This window comes from Synchiropus splendidus, chromosome 3, assembly GCF_027744825.2.
Source record: "Synchiropus splendidus isolate RoL2022-P1 chromosome 3, RoL_Sspl_1.0, whole genome shotgun sequence".
Taxonomy (NCBI): domain Eukaryota; kingdom Metazoa; phylum Chordata; class Actinopteri; order Syngnathiformes; family Callionymidae; genus Synchiropus; species Synchiropus splendidus.
In genome coordinates, this window is record NC_071336.1 from 3,904,821 (window position 1) to 3,925,141 (window position 20,321).

At 42.5% G+C, this 20,321-nt stretch overlaps 1 protein-coding gene across 3 annotated transcripts in view; it reads left to right on the forward strand.

Moving 5' to 3' along the window:
- LOC128756158 (inactive ubiquitin carboxyl-terminal hydrolase 53) overlaps positions 1-16,410 on the forward strand; it is a 30,238-nt gene extending 13,828 nt beyond the window's left edge. For all 3 annotated transcript variants that reach the window (XM_053860430.1, XM_053860431.1, XM_053860432.1), the window contains 15 exons: positions 2,074-2,166; positions 2,231-2,365; positions 2,977-3,087; positions 4,117-4,199; positions 4,347-4,431; positions 4,543-4,689; positions 5,087-5,236; positions 6,571-6,730; positions 7,105-7,239; positions 7,878-8,021; positions 10,271-11,030; positions 12,986-13,053; positions 14,384-14,426; positions 14,633-15,249; positions 15,593-16,410. In XM_053860430.1, coding sequence (XP_053716405.1) covers positions 2,074-2,166; positions 2,231-2,365; positions 2,977-3,087; positions 4,117-4,199; positions 4,347-4,431; positions 4,543-4,689; positions 5,087-5,236; positions 6,571-6,730; positions 7,105-7,239; positions 7,878-8,021; positions 10,271-11,030; positions 12,986-13,053; positions 14,384-14,426; positions 14,633-15,249; positions 15,593-15,672 — 2,811 coding nt within the window. In that variant the 3' untranslated portion in view covers positions 15,673-16,410. The remainder of the gene's footprint in view (positions 1-2,073; positions 2,167-2,230; positions 2,366-2,976; positions 3,088-4,116; positions 4,200-4,346; positions 4,432-4,542; positions 4,690-5,086; positions 5,237-6,570; positions 6,731-7,104; positions 7,240-7,877; positions 8,022-10,270; positions 11,031-12,985; positions 13,054-14,383; positions 14,427-14,632; positions 15,250-15,592) is intronic.
- Positions 16,411-20,321: the final 3,911 nt, after the last annotated feature.

A 20,321-nucleotide genomic window follows, 5' to 3' on the forward strand; every position in this document is an offset into this window, starting at 1 on the left:
TTAGGGTTCACTGAACACAGACAAACTCTCACAGGCTGCTTTAATGGCATCAGTTAGGGACCATCAACAAATTCTGATTTGGTCAAAGTGTTGTGTTGTGAATGAAATCATCAAACATGCCAATGGAAAAAAACATTTTAGGAGAGCGCATTGTGAAAATAGTTTTCATTACACGGGATAAAGGACTGACAGTTTGTCGATCAAGATGTCTTTGAGAAAAAAATATGACTTAATGATCATTTATTGACATTATTTCTAATATTTCCTTAACAGAATCTGATTAAAAAAAAAAAAAAAAAAAAAAAAAAAAAAGCTGTTGAAAGATACATTGGGGACAGCTGTCAGACAGCTGAAATTTAACCTTTAAATAAAACTGTCTGAGCAACCTTTCAGACAAGACACTTGATGATGGAGACAAACTCCACTAATCAGTTTTATAATATCAGAATCAGAATCATTGCCACTGACCATGGCAATAAAGCTGTGGCAATCAGTCATTATCAGGGAGGTGAATGTCTCTGATGATCTTTTAGGCTGGGATGATGCACTGCTTGGTGGCTCAGAATCTGTATTGGTCACGTCACCGCAGCACGCAAATCCACACACTAGGGAGGCACTGAATTGAAAATATGTTGCTCAAGTTAATTCCACCTCCACTGCACATCTTCGTATTGAAAGAAGCTGAATAATATTGCCTTTTTTTTCCACTATTCGCCCGAATACATTCGTCCACTGTATCTTTGGTAAATCCCAAAAACAAACCTACATGAATTAAGTTTTTTAGTTTTCTTCTTCGTTACTACACCTGTTAACATGATGAAACTGGAATATATACACCCCCACTCCTGCACATATTGCTGTGGGCCTTTTTATTTGTTACAGTGTTTCTCTGCAGTTCGTTTTTGTAAGCGACCATAGTGGAATTCAAGAGAGAGATGCTGCGTTGTCATTCGCTAGTATTGCAGCAAACCTGTTGAAATTGACAGACAGATGTGTAAGCTTAGCTGTGCCTCACTTTTCAAATATGTAAGTCGATCTGCAAATGTGCTGTATTGAGCCAACATGCTATAATTCCAGATACGCACCATGAGATTGTAGATCTGTCGAGGTGACCTGTTATCATGTAAAAGGTGGTAATGGTGACCAGTGTGCTATCTTGCAGGTGGACGACGCTCAGATGGTACCGTTGTTGACTGTTGACGTTATTGACAGAGATGTTGCTTGTTCAATGTATGTGTTGTTGTATACTTGAGATGTTATCCCTGCAGGCTCTTGTTGGTTCAAATGGTTCGACCCTTAATTATTATGTATAGTTGTTTACATTTTGAGGCACATTTATTTGCTACTTCATTAGGTTTTAAGCCAAATATCAAACAGTGAGAGACACATTTATGCTCTACAATTGTAAATAAAGTTTTGCAATGAAACATGTTATGTATTAGCTCTGTTAGTACTAACAGTCAAGAGTGGCGTTACATTTGAACAAGGAACACTCCATCATTCTGCAATGAAGATGAAGTTGTATGGTCAAGTTAGAGACGCATCATCCCCAAGAACAATCCGGAGTTGTGCTCATAGCATATCTTTTATGACGACTGGCAGTGGGTTTGTTAGCATGTGTGGGAGAACACAAATGATGCAAATATGGAGTTTTATCTACTAGTGACTTCAGACGGCTCACAAGAGGAGTTCATGTTTAAATGTCTGATTGCGGTGGAATATAAGGCAGGAATGCGGCAAGTGCACCTCATCTCTATAACTTTGCACTGCATCACATAGAATGGGACGATTTGACTTTGTTGTCATGACGACTTCCGGTTGATCCCAATGTAGTTGGTTACCACTGGAACACAATATTTGTCAAATGCAATTCTTGTTTCTGTGCATGCCCATGACAAAAAAGGGAAAAAATGATTGCAAAGTAGTACGTGTGTATTCATTCATTTACTGCCACACCTCACGTGTTGTCTTGAGGAGTGCCTCCTTTATTCCCTCTGTAAATGATGGTTAAATGGATGTTGGGTGATAGTTGGCAACCTCTATTCCTTTTTTCCCGTTTGTGTATTTATTTAGGTCCTATGGCAACTGGACATCTTTCGGCGAAGCCTGAGGCAGCTTCCTGGCCACTTCTGTCAAGGAGAGTCGTGCATCTTTTGTGCATTAAAGGTACACTTCCTGTGGATCATTTGAAACAGTCTCTACATTCTACTAAGTCACTCTTGTCTTGTAGGGTATTTTTTCCCAGTTCCAGCACAGTCGGGAACGTGCGCTACCCTCAGACAATCTGCGTCATGCCCTGGCAGAGACCTTTAAGGATGAACATCGCTTCCAGTTAGGCTTCATGGATGATGCTGCAGAGTGTTTTGTGAGTTTGTGTGGCAACCGAGGAAGGAAGGGGAGCTTGTTCGTAGGAACAGTATGCTCCTCTGTCATACTGCACAGTTAAAAAAATGCTTTAACAAGGCCAATGGAAAAAAAAAAGTTTTTTCCTTTCCCCCTTGCTAATTTATTACAAGATGTCAAAATGGTGGGTCATGTATTTCCATTAACGACTGCTCATTAACATAGTGTCAGATTGTTGTGTTTTTTGCATTCTCTCTAATTTTGCTGTCATTTTTTAAATTAAATTTATTTATTTTAACCAATCCAACATCACTTGAAGCTGATATCATGATACATCCATAATAAATTCACACCCTTTGCTCTGGCTGAAACCAGTTTGACGGAAATTTTGAAATAATTAAATTATATGGACTATACCCAATATTTGTGGTGAACTCCGCTTGACTTATTGTTGAACAGAGTTGTGCAGTTTAATGAATAAAAATAAGTACAAACAGTAATATATGCAACAGGTTTTGCTTTTTGGAAGCACCAACTTAAAACAGATTGAAGTGTGTAAGAGAATTGTGGCCCAATTCCACAGAGTCATAATATATTTCTTGTTGTAAACCAGTTTCTATTTTTGTTCACCAGGAGAATATTCTGGAGAGGATCCACTTGCACATTGTCCCTGAAGAAACAGATGCCTGCACTTCAAAATCTTGCATTACCCATCAGAAGTTTGCCATGTCGCTTTATGAGCAGGTCAGTCTAATCTGCATCTTAATTTTATACTACTGCTCATCTCAAAGTCAAAAGGTTGTTTTGTAGGTATCTGTGGTGACACATACTGTAATTATTCATAATTGAATCTGGAAATCTGTTAATTTGTTTCTCCATTTCATCTATTTGTCAGCTGCAACAGCAATGGAGCTAATTGACATTTTCTTTCTTAGTAGAGGTCTTTTAAAGTTACGGTCCTTTTCAAGGTGTGCTAGTTTTAAAATAAGTACAACTCAATCAACTTTTTTTCATAGATTTCAGCAAAAACATTTTTTTAGTAATAGGTTTTTGTTTTGGAGGGTGACAGGCATGAAGAATGAATCATTGTTGATTCTACTTATAAATAACACAAACTGACAAAGCGTAAACCAGCCAGTGGTTGGATTGCACAAACATGCATAAACACGCATGCCCGCTTGCTCTCACACATACTTGTAAGGTCAGCCATTACTGTCTTGGACAATCATTCAGTTTTGTCTAAAAGTTGGATTTTATCAGGGGAGTATAGAGTGTGACAGGTTAGATTCCTCTTCGCGCATGTACATAAATTCACCATACCACCCTTCGAGATGTCTAATGCTTATCACAGAACCCAGGCATGACCCCATCCAGTTGTATCTGCACATCTGAACTTGTACGACTAATGACTAGATCCCTCCGGATTCCAGTATTTATTTGTTTTTTCATTGACAGCACCAATGGATAGGTGTATAGAAATACAAGACGTCCCTCATTTTACTTTTTTTACATGGGGTAGGCCGATTCTGAAATGTCAGCTACTACACAAAAGATGTTGATGAGATCATGGCGCGTTGACACATCAAGCCTTTGGTGACTAATTTAGTGGTTGACTGTCTTCCACTACTTCAACAAGTTGTCCGAGCCCAAGGAACTTCCTACTGTTAGCACCTTAAATCAAAGTATTGAATCCAAACGAAGTCTCTTTGTAACAATGTTTTTTTTAGTTTTTTAGAATATATTTTTAATACTTTCTTTGGGTTCTCTTTGTAGTCTGTGTGCTGCAGTTGTGGTGCTTCCTCAGACCCACTTCCGTTTACAGAGCTGGTGCATTATGTTTCCACCACTGCCCTCTGGTAAGTTTTTGAATTGAATTCACCTCTCTTTGACCTATTGTTGTTATCATGTTGTTGCAATAGTTTCATCTCTATCTCTTTTTATTGTAGGGGGCAGCTTAAAATTTTTTTGTCCTCCTACCTTTTCTAATTGTTCTCGTTTTTTAGTCAGCAGATGCCCCTATGCAAAGATGAATCATTTGGAGAGCTGTTACAGGCTGCATGCACTGTTGGAGACCTTCGGAACTGTCCTGTAAATTCACTTTTTGTGACACAACAATCATTATATTGTTCTGAAAAAAACATTGTGTCTGCATTCAGCGGTTTTCTATACTCGCCTTTGTTTTGATGTGTGCTTCTATAGAGCAACTGTGGTCAGAGGATCAAGATCAGACGCGTGCTAATGAATTCTCCAGAGATTGTCACCATTGGTTTCGTCTGGGATTCAGAGCAGTCAGATCTCACTGACGATGTCATCCGGTCACTGGGGCCTCATCTCAGCCTTTCTGCTGCAAGTTATCTTTTTTTTTAAATCTTATTTGGACAAGTTTTATTGTCTGTGATTATTGTGTGTTTGCTTCTGGTGGCCAATGGTAATCTGTTTAAGTAGTAAACAATCTATAGTTCATTCTGGATCCCATTTCTCCTTCAGAAGAAAATGCCACTGAATATGTTTGGCTATCTGCAAAGATGCAGCTTTTCAATATTCCCAGTTCAACGGCGATAGCCAAGATTTAGTACAGAGTTTATGTTCTCTGATGGGCAAAGCAATAGCATGTCATGCCTATTGTCCACTCTCTATAAACACACGGTCAACATCATTTACTTGATTCAACAATTTCCTCCAATGTAAACTCTAATGTATTTGTGATGAATTATCAAGAAACTGTGTTTGTGTGCGTGCATAGCTGTTCTACAGAGTGACTGATGAACATGCCATGAAGGGAGAACTGCTGCTTGTAGGGATGATATGCTTCTCCAGTCGCCACTATTGTGCCTTCGCCTTTCACACCAAATCATCCAAGTGGGTCTTCTTTGATGATGCCAACGTAAAGGAGGTATGACATTCTCTTATCACTTACAGTCCAAGAGAATAGGTCCAGAATGCATAGTTATGTCTGCCACTTTCCAGTTATGTCTGATATCCCACATTGCAGTGAAGGAGGTCTTAAAACCTCTAGCTGCCCTCATTAAACCAATCAACACAGTGAATGTCTCATTAAAAACACCACCACAAGGAGGTGTGTTCCTCAAAAATTGGTCTTCTCTAGAATAGATAAGCTTAAACACACGCAGTCGTGTTTTTTCCCGCAGCCTCTTACCCTTAACGTCACCATTCAGAACAACTGTCTAACCTTGAAGGTAGTTTTACCATTATTTGCCTTTGGCGACGCCACTGGTAAGGTAAATGAGTGTAATTGCCTGTTTTGTGTAATTTCTGTTTTGTAATTACTGGTTTGAATTACGTTGGGTGTTTTTATAACAATGTTCGTCACATTGCCCAGCTGGACAGTCACACACAGTGCTTCTTGGTGGATAATACAGTGAATCCTAACAGCCTCACCTCCGCTCTCATTTACCTTGGCGCAGACCGTCGATGCCATTCCTTTGCTCACCCGTCATGGCTTGGGCTCCATCCGTAGTCACTCCATAGGGCTTGTCCCATATAAGCTCAATATTTTCAACAGTGCTTGATAAATAACTCACAGTCATCGTGCCTTTTAGGCTTATCATATCAAGGAGTTCCTCCACACAGCAAAAATGATCAACCATTCCCTGCAAAAAATATTTACAGCTGTGCGGTGTCTGTGGCATCTGTGCGCTCATTGCAGGCTATAGAATGTAAATCAATAGCACAAGCATTGTCTCTCAGCTGACGTGCCAAGTTAGCTGACAGGTCTCCGCACCTCGCACCACTGTATTCCTGGACAAGCGCATGTTAAAATCCTGCCCTTTTTTTGGGCACATTATTTCCGTTATTTTGATTAGGCACTGCTTGATGAAATCACCGTCCAAACAAGTGTTGCCATGCTTTGCAATAAGTTAGCCACTTCAGAACTTGCTGTTGTGGCGTATTCCTGTTTTGTTGGCATAGAAAAACTGAAAAGCTCTGAGACCAGGCAAACAGGTGAACCAATCAGGTGTCAGCTGAAACAAACAGTACCAGACTGACTATCAACTGATGTCAGTCTTCAGACACCTGATTGGTGAGTAGGTGTCCTCTTGATTGGTTGGAACAAAAGCCTGCACCCACTGTGGCCCTTTGAGGACCGGTTTGACACCTCTGCTCTAAATGATCAAACAATGCAGCTCAAAGTCCTAGAACACAGGAAGATTGTATAATGCAGTTGCAAATTGTTTTTAAAAATCAGCTCTTTGTGGTCTGTTTCAGATTGGCTCTCGGTGGAAAGACGTAGTTGGCAAGTGCATTAAAGGACATTTTCAGCCTCTACTACTCTTCTATTCCAATCCCGATGGCTGTTCTATCGTGTCAGAGGATGCCACCAGACATCACAACAGTCGGCACAAGACCCCCAACAGCGTAGCGCAAGGTCTTAATGATGTTCAAGTGCTCTATATTGTTAACCTCACTGGGAGTAGTAAAAGCATGTGAGGTGACTCAAATTGGTAGTTTTAGTTATGTTTTCATGATTGGGGCGGGCATTTAAATTCCTGCCAACGCTGGCATGTCGCCTGCGTTCCAAGTTTAAGCCGTGTCAGCTGCTCCCCCCTCTTCATTGCTGAGAGGGCGTCATTCCAAAACACAAGCTTCCAAATCCACAGATGTCTTTTAAATGTTGTTGACATTTTTCTGTTTCAATTGCTAAACATTGATAAATTATATTTGAGCTATATTTAGAAACTCGACACTTGGCTTGTTGTTGCAATTCATGTTTAACTATTATTTTTTCAAATTTTTGCATAGATGGCCACATTAAAGTTCCAAAGATGATGAATCTGAACCGAGAAAATCTAAGTGCTCTGCTGGGACAAAACTCCCACAAGCACCTTTCTACCTTGAACAGGGGCAATGACCAGTCAAGCGGTAAACAGGGACAAGGTAAGTGATTTAACACTGAAGTTTTTGGGAAGCTCCTGCAACTAATGTGATCAGCTTTTACATCAAGTTCCACACAGATGACATGTTGGCTGTAGTTTGCTGGCATGTACAGCTTCCCAACGCAGTGTGAAGGGGGAGGGCCAGTAAAGAGCATCGTTGCTTCAAAGTTAAAAGTTAGTTAGCAGCAAAGGAAGGACCTGAAACAAGGTGGAGAAGGTTCAGCTTTGTGACTAGTGGCAAATTTAATCCACGAGTCATGGAATGCTTTGTTCGTAAATGGCTACTGGCAATCATAAGCAACTAAGAGAGTGATGTATTGCTGTGCACACTACTACCGTCCGTCCACCTTTTGCAGCTATTACATCTTCAACTCTTCTGGGAGCCCATGACTCCTTCACAACCGTCTCTCCTCTCAACATCAGTGCTGTTGGGAGGCCCGGATCTCAGAATCTTGGCCCTTACAAACGATGGCCCTGGGTTACAGGATTCAGTTCAGGCTTAAACTTCCCTTGTCATTCACATGACTCTTGGGTTTAAACCAATGTCTTACCTGTGTGGTCAGAGCTTTTGATTATGCTTTTGCACAATGTTGTTAAAGCTGACATACTAACAGAATCTTTTATTTTAATATTTTCCAGTGAAAATAAGCAGCAATGCGAGGTATCACCCGAAGGATATTTCTCGGGAAGCTGCTGCAAGAGCAGGAGAGGTGCGGGTGCATCATCATTCCAGGAGGGAGCCTAGTGAAAGAGGTCCGCTAAGACCTGACTCACATTATAGAGGTCAGTCATAGACGTGTCATTCATCTTTCTGAATGTGACTTGCTAGTTGCTCGACTGAATTGTGCGTTTCTCAAGGCACTTGAAGACAAGGGGATTAGTGGTAGTTGTTCAGGAGATACCAACTAATTGTTAACTATTAAGGCACATATTTACACATTGAGCAGTGTTCGAACTCAAGTAAATTAATACTTAATGTTAGTTTTTTTTTTTTTTTTATTTGTTGAGAGAATATTGTTGAAGACTTGCAAATTTGACTCGAAGTCGTACAAACAAGGCCAAATTTCTCTAAACCTTCCCGACTTCAAGTGACTGAAGTTTTCAATCAATTATAAACCTGGAATGTAAATAACATAATTAACTGCTGCTGTTTTGTGTTTGTGAATCAGAATCAGAATCAACCTTATTGCTATGGTCCCACCAACTTGGAAAGTGCTTTGGAATAACGTACAGTCCAAAACGTAATAATAATCATAATAGTAATTAAAGTAAAATAACATAAAATAAAATAAAACCCAAACTAATAAATAAATAACCTACAAACAACAAAGACAGATCACAAATTGATCAGTCTGACAGCTGAGGGGAAGAAGCTGTTCCTGTGATGTGAGTGAAGAGGAACAAAAAGTCCATGACCAGGGTGAGAAGGGTCGGCTCTGATCCGACCTGCACATCTGCGAGTCCTGGAGACATAGAGTTCATGAAGAGGTGGCAGTCTGCAACGGATCAATGCACAATGCGCTGCAGTCTGCCCTTGTCCCTGCTGTACCAGATGGTGATAGAGGAGGTGAGGATGGACTCAATGATGGCTGCACCAGCAACTTCATTGGCAGTCACAGTTTTCGTAGCTGCCCAAGGAAGAGCATTCTCTGCTGGGCCTTCCTGATGAGGCACCTGATGGTTAGCTCTCATTTGAGGTCCTCAGTGATGGTGGTTCCCAGGAAGCAGAAGGAGTCCACAATAGGAATGGGCGAACCAGCCAACATAAGAGGGGACAGAGGAGCAGTGATTCGCTTGAAGTCCACGATCATCTCCACTGTCTTCTGGGCGTTCAGCTCCAGGTTTTTGTGGCTGCACCAGCCGCTCCACCTCCCTCTTGTAAGCCGACTCACTCCATCTGAGATGAGCCTGATGATGGTGGTGTCATCCGCAAACTTAATCAGCTACACGGACTGGTGGCTGGAGGTGCAGCAGTTGGTGTACAAGGAATGATAACAATAATAATAATAATAACAATAACAGCGTTTAACAGATCATTGCAGAACTAAAAAAACAGTTAGGTAGTTAGGTTTTTAACTGAATGTAACCTGCTTTTCCCTAGAAGTAACTCACAGTTTTCATCATGTTGGTGACCCTTGGTCAAAAGCCACATTTAGACCTGCGGATCTGATGGCATTTCTTTCATAACCCATCAATCGCAGAATTGATCAAAATGAATTATTAGCGCTTCAATATGTGAGGACTGCCAAGTATATCATTGGAGCCCCTCTGCCCTCACTTTAGGAACTTTCAACAATGTGGGCTAACGCCGTGTCCGCACTGAGACAAAATCAGTTATATCCACACAACTTCTGTGTCAGGTTGGCCTTCCATCCACACGAATCAGGTGTATTTCCCCACTATATACGATACCCTTTAAAACTGGGTCCCAGAGTGAATAATCCTACACAGATACGGAAACACTTTGTGGACAGTGGATCTGAATACTTTTGAAATCGGTGATGTCAAGGCCCTGTCTGCTTCAACTTTCTCCCCAAAAGTTACCACTTCACACGCATACTACATAATAGCGAACAAGAGAGTAGTATAAACTCGGCAACAAGTGTACCAGCAAGTGTACCAATTGGCACTTCATCTACACTGTCAATGTAATGAGTAGCAGATGTTCATTGTGATACACTACAGAGAAGCCATCACAAACACGTGTCATATTTAAAGCCAGCATTTATTTTATTAAACCATAACCAAACAACGACTTATGGCACTGAAATTGAAGTTGATTACGATCTGTGGTGGTATGGTGAAACAGATGACCACAGTGCTGCTGAAAACACCCGAAACATGCATTACCGGCCACTCTCGTGTCTGGAGAGACGACTTGTAGTCCAGCGTTGACTCCAATCAAAGCTCAACCATGTTATCTGTAAACTCCAATGTCGCATGTCGACCAATTACCAGAGAGAAAAATAATGCTTGGATATTGTTAATATATTGTACTTGGTGAATAAATCAGTTTCTGTTTCTGATTACAGGTTCTCCAAAGAGGCTCTACTCTCGCTCCATCTCTCCCCCAGAAAATGGCTTTAAGCATCAATTGGAGCCTCGTTTGTATAGTAGCCAGGGAAAAGGCCCCACACGGACTGATCGTTCCACTCACTATGCTCCAAGAGGATCTTATGAACCTTTACAGTCAAGATTACGTGTGTTGCCCAGTTCATCTTGTAGCAGCAGTGGTCTTCATAGAGGAAAACAGGAACTGGTGCCTAATGGTTATGACACTGACAGCAGCCAGGACTCGAGAGAGCGGTCTAGCACCTTAGGTAGCAGCCGAGGCCGCTCCATCCACAGTCGTGGAAGTCAGCCGTGGAAGCCCACGCGAGAGGCTCTAAATGTGGATAGTGTTTTAAGAGGCAGTACTGGAAATCAGGAGCTGTACAGTCTCCGAGGTACACAAAGGAGTCAATCCCCATCCAGAAACAGAGATATGACATGGAGACACCGGGATGATCGTAAACCCAAAAGTCTGATGACCATTTACGAAGACGAGCAGAGGCACGATGTTGGTAGCAGCCGAAGCTCGCTTGACTCTGATGGCCCTGTTGGATACAGCGATAAAGATTCTACGAAAAGCACTCTTAAAACTCGGATTGACAACTGGAAGATTCAGAGAACTGAATCAGGATATGAAAGCAGTGACAGACTCAGTAACAATTCTACTAATCTGGAATCTCCAGTGGTAGAGAACCTTTTTTCCAAGGATCTGCAGCCAATATCTGAGCTGCATCTGACCAGGTATGTAATCTATCTGGAGAATGAAGTTTAAAGTAAGAAACTGTAAAAATTCTTCTTGATAACTGTGGCAAAATGTGGGAAACTGTACTGTGATTACTTAGCAGTACCGTGGGTCCTTGAAACGAAGTTCACTCAACCCTGAGCTTAAAGCAGCATCAGGTAGTTTTGCCGATATTTGCTTTTGCTTTACTTGCAAAGGGAACTCCAGAGACATTTGTCATTCAACATCAGGAATTGAACATCGTGATTCTGCTAGTGAGGACAGACAGGATCCAGCAAGAGGCTGAAGCAGCTGCAAGACTGACGGACCCCATAATAAAACTTTATTTCGACTGCGCATTTTAGAATGAAGAGAAGGGGAAAGTTTTGACATTTACTGAATTGGTGACAACAAACCACTATGTTTTAGTTCTGAGAAATACATCTGTAAGATACAGCCGTCATCGCAGGCCTGTCTCTTCACATGCCCGGCTCCAGTACACTATTTGAGTTCCGTGGGCAACAGACGTTAGTCATTGTGATGTTTCTTATGGGATTCTTCCCTGAAAAACATGCTGTAAAGAGTTTTGTTTATCTCCAATTCCATGATGTGTTATGTGCTATCCGTTTGTTTCGCTGTTTCCACTTTGTTTAAATAGTGAGTGAGAGTATATCTCCAAAAAGATAATTTTTCTGATGGCCTGGCAGCTCTCATTTAAGTCGTGGTGGTGCATCACCATTGTTTACGCTGTATAACAATAAATATAAAGGTGCAGCTTTTTTCCTGTCTAGCTTTATTACATCCTGACTCAGCGTGTTTCAATAAGTAGCATCAAGCGTGACCATCAAAATGTCTGTTCATACTTTGATTTTAAGTTGACTGTGCAAACAGACGTCACAGTTGGAAACTATATTTCTTCCAGAGCAGTTCTAGAACAACTGCCAGGGATGATGAAATTTAGCACTGGTCGTGTCTCTCACCAGCTCCGAGCAGGTCCATAAAACAGAGGACTCCGCTGCAGCATCTACAGATAGAACATGAGATATAGCATGTTATACTTCTTCAAACCAGATGGACCACAAACACAACTAATGACAGTGAATTTTTTTCTGTCTGATAAATTATTTTTTAAATTTAAATCCGCCATAGTGTAAATAAAGTCGAAGTCGCTCCACTGTTCTGCTGTAAAGTGTCGTGGTGGGGGTCGAGTTGGGGCTGTGACTCACACGCCCACAGTGGCTTGCCCAGAGGAAGTTGCATAGTCCAGAGAGCTGGAGAGTCTGACTCCGGGATTTACGACCGTTCGTACTGAAACCTGTCATCTCAGGAAATATGAAAATAATTATCTCTAAATGTTACGCATTGTTGCTTTAAGCTAGAATTAAGCTTGTGCATGTGGTTATAAAAATGAGTGGAACGCAGATATCATCTCCTTTGCCAGTGCAACAGATTAAATTAGAGGCATTCCTCTTACTTGTATTTTACTAATCAAATTCTTTTCCATTTGGTTGGCCGTGTCCACCAGGTTGAACTGACACAGCAAAATGAGAATTTATCATTTATGTATTAGCATTTTTCATCTTAGCCCTTGAAGGGAGTCTGGAATAAAGAATATGAAAATGACTGCTCACCTAAGTTATTGATGCTGTAGGGAAATGGTAACAGAAAAATGGGTTCTCTGAGGGACTGATTAAACATCCTATCATCCTCCCTCCACAGACGTTTAGAAGAAGTATATGCACAAGGCAAACTTTGAAAGGACTTGTTTTGCCTAGGTAACGGATTCGGAGTTACCCTCAACTGATTCGCAAGTGTTGACACATTTGGTACAGAAGACTTCATTCATGATGATTAATGATATTAAAGGCTCTACGTTGAGACTCAATGCAAATGTATTATTATGCAAATGTATATTTTTTTCAACGAATGATACCATGATTTTCAACATTTTTTTTTTTTTTTTTTTATTTCTCAGAGATCTTTTTCCGCCAAGAAGCATAGATGATTCTAATGCTGACTTACTGCACTCTGCATATTCCTCTGGTGAGTAACTACTCTATATTTTGAGATCATGGTAGCAATATGGACCATATTGCTACCATGATATTAACAAAATATAAATCCATATTATATGGATGTGGCAACCAAATTACGCTACTGGGCATTGTTTTTACTCCAGGGTTATTCAGGTTTGTCAGTTATGACCTGAGTTAGTGTTTGCAAGATTCTGTTGGGCAAATGCAGGATATCAACTGGGAAGAAAACTAGCAATGAATGGAGAATGCCAATTTTAACTGATTGGAGTTGTATTCTTTAGATGGTGCAATGGTCTGTTGCTGATCGAGCCCTCTATTCTTTCCTTACTCATTCAGTATATCACAGTGAAGCTCAGTTAACTTGCGATTTATGCCAAATGAATCACTCTTTTTGCATCTGTACTAATTGTAACAAAAAAATTGTCACAAAAAAAAACAAAAACAAAAAAAAAACCATACCAAACACAACTCTCTGAAATGGACTGAAAGCACTCTCTATTGGTTGGACTACATTAAGGGAAGTCCTCAGCATCTTGCTGATGTAGCTCAAAATGACTGCAGTTCCCGGCGACCCTGAAGTGTATGTACAACTTGAAGAAAATGCAAGAATGAATGACAGAGTGGAACGTTATCATCTTGATAATCTTAATCCCCCTCTGGGATTTTCTGTGTTTTCTTCTGAAACTTATTTCTGTGATAAAACTTGTTTGGTATGCTTTGCAATGTAACAGATCAGCGGCGTAAAATTGTGAGTATTCACATGCACTGGAGAGCTTAAAAGACAGTGGGGTTGTGCAGAGATGTGCTGCTCTGCTGGCTGACCCGCCCCCTAATAGCATGCCAACACAAAGGATTACACATCTAATGCTTGGAGAAAGCACCGAAGACCAGCGGGTGCTGACACATCACAGATGGTGCTCAGCCACTCGCTTCACTCAGCTGATGTCTGTGTAAATCGCTACTCCTACCACCACCATGCTGCAGTTGAAGGTGCATTTAAAATCATTGCTGTGACTCTGGCCATTGCATCCTAAAATACCACGACGCCTTGCTCAATTTTCAGTGGTTCTAAGTTTAAGTTTAAGTAGACACATTCTGGCTGTGAGATCCATTCTGGCTCTTTCATACTGTTGCATGGAAGTCTGCAGGCAGCTCTCCCAGGCTTTCTGTGCCTGCTGGGGCCGGCCTGCTGTGAGCTGACCCTGGTTAGATAACACTCCCCTGCTGGAGTAACCAAAATGTCAGTTTTAAAGTCAGAACCAGTGCAGATGTTCTCTGGGTGTGTCTCCATAAGGTGATTTGGTTATCATGTCACATCATGTTCTCTGGTGTTCCAGGTTCACCAGAGTCCCACTATCTCACCAATCAACCACTACAGAGGTAAAGCTGGGAGGTTTGAAGTTAAATGTGTGTTTACCTTTTTCAAACATTTATGTTTTTCAATGAGCAGACCTGATGTAAAAAGTAAAGTTGTAACATGGATTTTCTTCTTATTCCATCCATCTTTCTTTCTGCTGCAATATGGCTTGGTTTTTTTGCAGCATTTGCTTCTTATTTTGTTCTCATCTTCTGTTTTGCATTCGCAGAAGAAGAGCATTCCGCTACACTCCAGGAGTCTTCGATAATGGTGGTTCTTCTGACTTAACCAAGACAAGCACTTCTGAGTGGAACAGACCCTTCACTGAACTGGATGAACCAACAGCTCACAGAGACCCCTTTACTGACACCCACCCCCCACCTCTGCCTCCTAAGACTTACTTCAATAGTTGCCCTGACCCTCCGGGGGCCTTCCCTGACTCGTCTGTTTTCTTGAGCCCTCACCATGAACCCAAAAAGGGACACCCGGCAATGTTGCACACTGCATGCCGAAACTGGATGGAGACTCCTGCAGAGCAAAGACTTTCCTCAGATTCTAGCTCTAGGTCGTCCGACCAGGAGCGGACCTCTGCCAGTGAGTGTGATGAGAGGTTACCCAGCCCTGGATTACAAGTTCCAGATTCTCCGACTCAGACTGACATTGCTCAGCCAACAACATACTTCTCAGTGGACAACTGCATGACAGAAACATACCGCGCCAAATACCACAAGAAACCTGCTGCACAAACAAAGGTGGAGGAGAACTCATCATCTGGGGAGAGTGATGGAGACCAGAGAGGCGTTTCTGTGTCAGAGAAGGGCACCTCCCGGACCCGAAAGGAAACAGGTAAAGAACTCTCAAGCATCTAAGGCTGCTGCCAATTAATCAGAATTCTGTGTTTAAAAAAATAAATAAATAAAAGTACAAGCCGAAATCGTTAATTAAAATATTAAAAACTTGGCCATATGTGTTTGTGGATCATATGTGCTATCAGATGTCTCCTGTTCTGCCCCGTCTCTGGAAGCTAATATGATCGGTACTCTAGGTTTCACTATGATTGATCAGACTCCAGATAAAGCTCCAGTATTACACTACAGCTAATAAATGATAGAGGTTACTGTTCTCAAGCCATATTATTTTGGTCAGTTGCCTGAAAGTTGTCGATGTGACCTGCTCTCTTTTTTTCTAGATTTCCCCCTTGTGGTGAAAACTGCTGCTAAGTGGAACCCTGTGAGTCCAAAAGGGCTGGATGAGCATGGGTTCCTCTGATTTGAAGACAGTGGAGACCAAGTGCTGACAGTGCTGATGCCTTGTCTGAGTATTTGTTGTTATTGATTTATCTGCAAAAACACAAATGCTGCCATTGTTTACACCAGTTGAATCTTTGTGCCGTATGATTTAACGTTCACCAAGTGCTACTTTAAAATCCACACTACATAACCCCAGTTTGCAGTTCCCCTTTTTGTAAGGTATAGCTCATTGTGATTGAGGCCGAAACACTCGACACGGCAGTCAATCTTACTGTGTGAAGGCAATTATTAAATTTGCCCTGAACACTAGTAGATGTGAATTATCTCTTGCAAAGTGCCTTTTCTACAGTTACACACAATGCAATTAGAGCAAAAATTTGTTACTTTTTTTGTTGATTTTTATTTTTTGTAACATTTGCTCAGATTTATTTTTTTAATAGTTTGCTTGTTAAATAAACAAAAGTGATTGAAAAGAAAACGTTTGGAGTTTGTTGAGCCTGTTAGAAGGCATGCGAATGCATTTGCTGCCATCTGCTGGTTAAGGTTATCTTTGCAGTTAAAATACCAATTGTCGGGAAAAACTGGAGAGAGCGAAATCCAATTGGCGTTGAACATCGATAAATAATTTCATATTAAAATACGTTTATGGCTGTGACAAATGTACACACACATTATTGTCTGTAACATCTGTTTGTGCATAATTGCTCCTGCTTCCTGAGTAGTTGCTTTCTATTTGAGAAGTTTACTGCTGTAGCCAGTCCCTGTTATGTTGTAACTGTGTGTAAACTTGTGTCTCTGTTAAGTCCCCTGTGCAAGCATGTGCATGCGCGGGGACAAATGACTGGAAACACACCGACTTGTGTGGACCGTATGCATTTGTGGGGCCATTTTAGTGGTTCCTACAAGGATAAGCCTCAATTTGAGAATTAAACCTTCAAAATAACGGGCCCATAATAATGGAATTTAGGTTTAGTTAAGATCAGCCATTTGTTTTGAATGGGTAAGATTTAAGATAAGAGAGTGGGGAAAGCATGAAAGTCAATGAAATGTCCCCACAAAACATAAAAACAGAATGATGTGTGTGTATCCGAGTGAAGACCAATTTTGTGGAAAACACCTCCTTGTGGGGTCCTTATATCTTTGTAGGGCTCTTGCCGGACCCCATATGATTAAGCCTCAATTTGAAGATAAAGACTTCAAAACAATGTGGTCATTATACTTTGGTTGAAGTTTGGTTCAGAGACATGTTTAAGGTTAGCCATTTGTTTTGGATGGTTAGGTTTAGGGTGAGAGAGTTGGGAAAGCATTATGTTAATGAGAAACCTCACAATGTCAGGATATAAATACATAAAATAGTATGTGTTTGTGTTCTTGCACGTCAATCTTTGTGAGAACCTGTACGAGTTTTTAATCAACGAGTGAGGCCATTTTAGCAAAGTGAGGACATGTTAAATTTTGTGGGTTAAAGCTCACTGGCAAAACCAAAGGTGGAGTGTGTTTATACATCAACGATCGCTGGTGTACGGATGTGAATTTTCAACACTGTTCTCCCTCTCTGGAATGTCTTATAGTGAACTGTAAGCCATTTTACTCCCCGTGTGAATTTGCTTAATTCATTCTGGCTGATGTATATGTCCCAAGTGTGGATGTTCACGAGGCTCAGCGTCTACAGTCATGGCCAAAAGTTTTGAGAATGACACAAATATTACATTTTCACAAGTCTGTTCCTTCAGGGTTTTTAGGTGTTTGCCAGATGTATTTATGGTATAATGACATACAATTAGAAGCATTTCACAAGTATCAAAAGCTTTTATTGAGAATTACATACAATAGGTCAATATTTGCAGTGTTGACCCTTCTTTTTCAAGACCTCTGAAATTCTCCCTGGCATGCTGTCGATCAACTTCTGAACCAAATCCTGACTGATAGCCGTCCAGTTTTGCATAATCAATGCTTGGAGTTTGTCAGAATTTGTGGGTTTTTGATTGTCCACCCGCCTCCTAAGGATTGACCACAAATTCTCAATGGGATTAAGATCTGGAGAGTTTCCTGGCCAAGGGCCCAAAATCTTAATGTTTTGTTCCCTAAGCCATTTTGTTGTGACCTTTGCTTTATGGCAAGGTGCTCCATCACGCTGGAAAAGGCACTCTTCATCACCGAATTGCCCCTGGATGATTGGGAGAAGTTGCACTTGAAGGACGTTCTGGTACCATTCTTTGTTCATCGCTGTGTTTTTAGGCAAGATTGTGAGAGAGCCCACTCCCTTGACCGAACAGCAACCCCACACATGAATGGTCTCAGGATGCTTCACTGTTGGTATGAGACAAGACCGATGGTAGCGCTCATCTCGTCTTCTCCGAACAAGCCTTCTTCCAGATGCCCCAAACAATCGGAAAGTGGATTCATCAGAGAGAATGACTTAACCCCAGTCCTCAGCAATCCAGTCAATGTAACTTCTGCAGAATATCAGTCTGTCCCTGATGTTTCTGCTGGGGAGAAGTGGCTTCTTTGCTGCCCTCCTTGACACCAGGCCTTCCTCCAAAAGTCTTCACCTTACTGTGTGTGCAGATGCACTTACACCTGCCTGCTGCCATTTCTGAGCCAGCTCTCTGAGTGGGCTCTCTCACAATTTTGCCTAAAAACACAGCGATTTGCGGTCAATCCTTAAGAGGCGGGTGGACAATCAAAAACCCACAAATTCTGACAAACTCCAAGCATTGATTATGCAAAAATGGACAGCCATCAGTCAGGATTTGTTTCAGAAGTTGATCGACAGCATGCCAGGGAGAATTGCAGAGGTCTTGAAAAAGAAGGGTCAACACTGCAAATATTAACTTATTGCATGTAATTCATGTAGTTCAATTTTTTGAACAAATAGTTCTATGTCATACGTGCTTCGCCCCCTAAAAACGGGCTTCGCTATTAGTTTAACCACTCCGAGGCTCCGTTTCGCACCTGAGAATTGATTGACTTAAGTCTCTGTCCAGGTAGGCTCCACCTCTCCCCATAAATCCCCCTGTTCATCACCATTCATCTCCTTTTGTCACTCAGCCTTTGAATTGTTCGTTGTGGATTATCACAATCGGGTGTTATGGAGAGAACATGCTCTTCTTGTGAAAGCTTTTTGGAGGAAGGAGATCCCCACGACTGTTGTTTTAACTGTCTGGGACCGCATCATGTGTTGGTCACATGCATCGCATGCACTGACCTCCCTGCGGGGGAACGGCGAAGGAGGGAGGTTCGGCGGCCTGGTCGAGAATGCCAAGCCGCCCGAGCCCGAGTCGCCGCAGCCCACGACCAAAGGTAAGGGCAATCGGCCCTGCGGGAAGGCCTGAGTGAGGACGAAGAGGAGGAAGCGGCCGCTCCTCCACCGAGACGCTTCCCACTCGACGACATGCCGGAGCTGTTCGGCGTTGGAGTGGCTGGGATTAAAACCCCCGCAGGATCCAGAGCCTCGCCGGTTCGGATTACCGGTTGCAGATCTGTTGGCTACAAAAGCAAATGCAAAATGTCCCCTCTAGTTCTCTCGTCGGACTGCCCTCCGGTGGGGGTAGATGCTCTGGCGCATCGTCACTGGCCACAGGGGCTCCTGTACGCTTTTCCTCCGTTGCGTCTTATGATGCCACTGCTGCAACGGATAAGAGATCAGAAACTGTCAGTGGTGGTGGTGGCCCCGGAGAGCATGGGCACCAGGTGGTTCCCCAAACTAGTGGAGTTAGTGGTGGGGGAGCCGTGGCCGGTCCCCAACGTGCCTTGGGCCCTGACACAGGTGGGTGGGACAATCTTGTCTCGCCCTGTTCTGGGACGTACACTCAAGGTTTGGTTGCTGAGAGGGTGAGACTGGCTAACCTGGGTTTATCTAAATCGGTGGTTTCCACGATTCGGGCTCCGGCCACCAACAGGGCTTATGCTTTAAGGTGGCGGGTGTTCGACGCCTGGTGCAGAGGAAAGGGTCTCGTTGCAGTCTCTTGTCCCTTGTCTGGTGTTCTGGGATTCCTGCAGGAACTTTTGGACAAGGGCTGCGCAGTGTCTACACTCGTTGTGTTTGCAGCTGCCATTACTACGGGCCATGAAGATTTTGGTAGGTTTTCAGCTAGAAGTCACCCTGTTGTGAAACGCTTCTTACGTGGAGCTCGCAGGATCAGACCAGTCCCACACTGGAGTCCGAGAAGGACTTTGAAGCTCATCTTTTGAGCCTTTGGAGTCAGCTCGCATTGACATAGTGTCATATAAAACTGCACTTCTTTTGGCCCTGGCTTCTGCCAAAAGAGTTGGGGACTTTGTCAATCAACCCGACACGTTTGTCATTTGGGGATGATGGAGGTTCGGTCACCCTCCGCCCGAACCCCTCTTACATCCCGAAAGTGATCACATCATCATCATTTTAGGTCACGGGTCATCTCTCTGAGAGCCTTTTCACCTCCTCCACCTCAGGATGAGCAGTTTGCACCTGCTCTGTCCAGTGAGGGCCCTGGTGGCCTATCTGGACCGTACCAAGGTGGTACGAAAGTCAGAGAGGCTTTTCATATGTTTTGGTGGTCAGTCGGCTGGGAGAGTGGTGACCACACAGCGCTTAGCTCATTGGATCTGTGCAGCCTTCTCCGCAGCACCACAGGCCACAGGAGTGGAGCCTCCAGCTGGGTTGAAGGCTCACCAGAGCCATCTCCA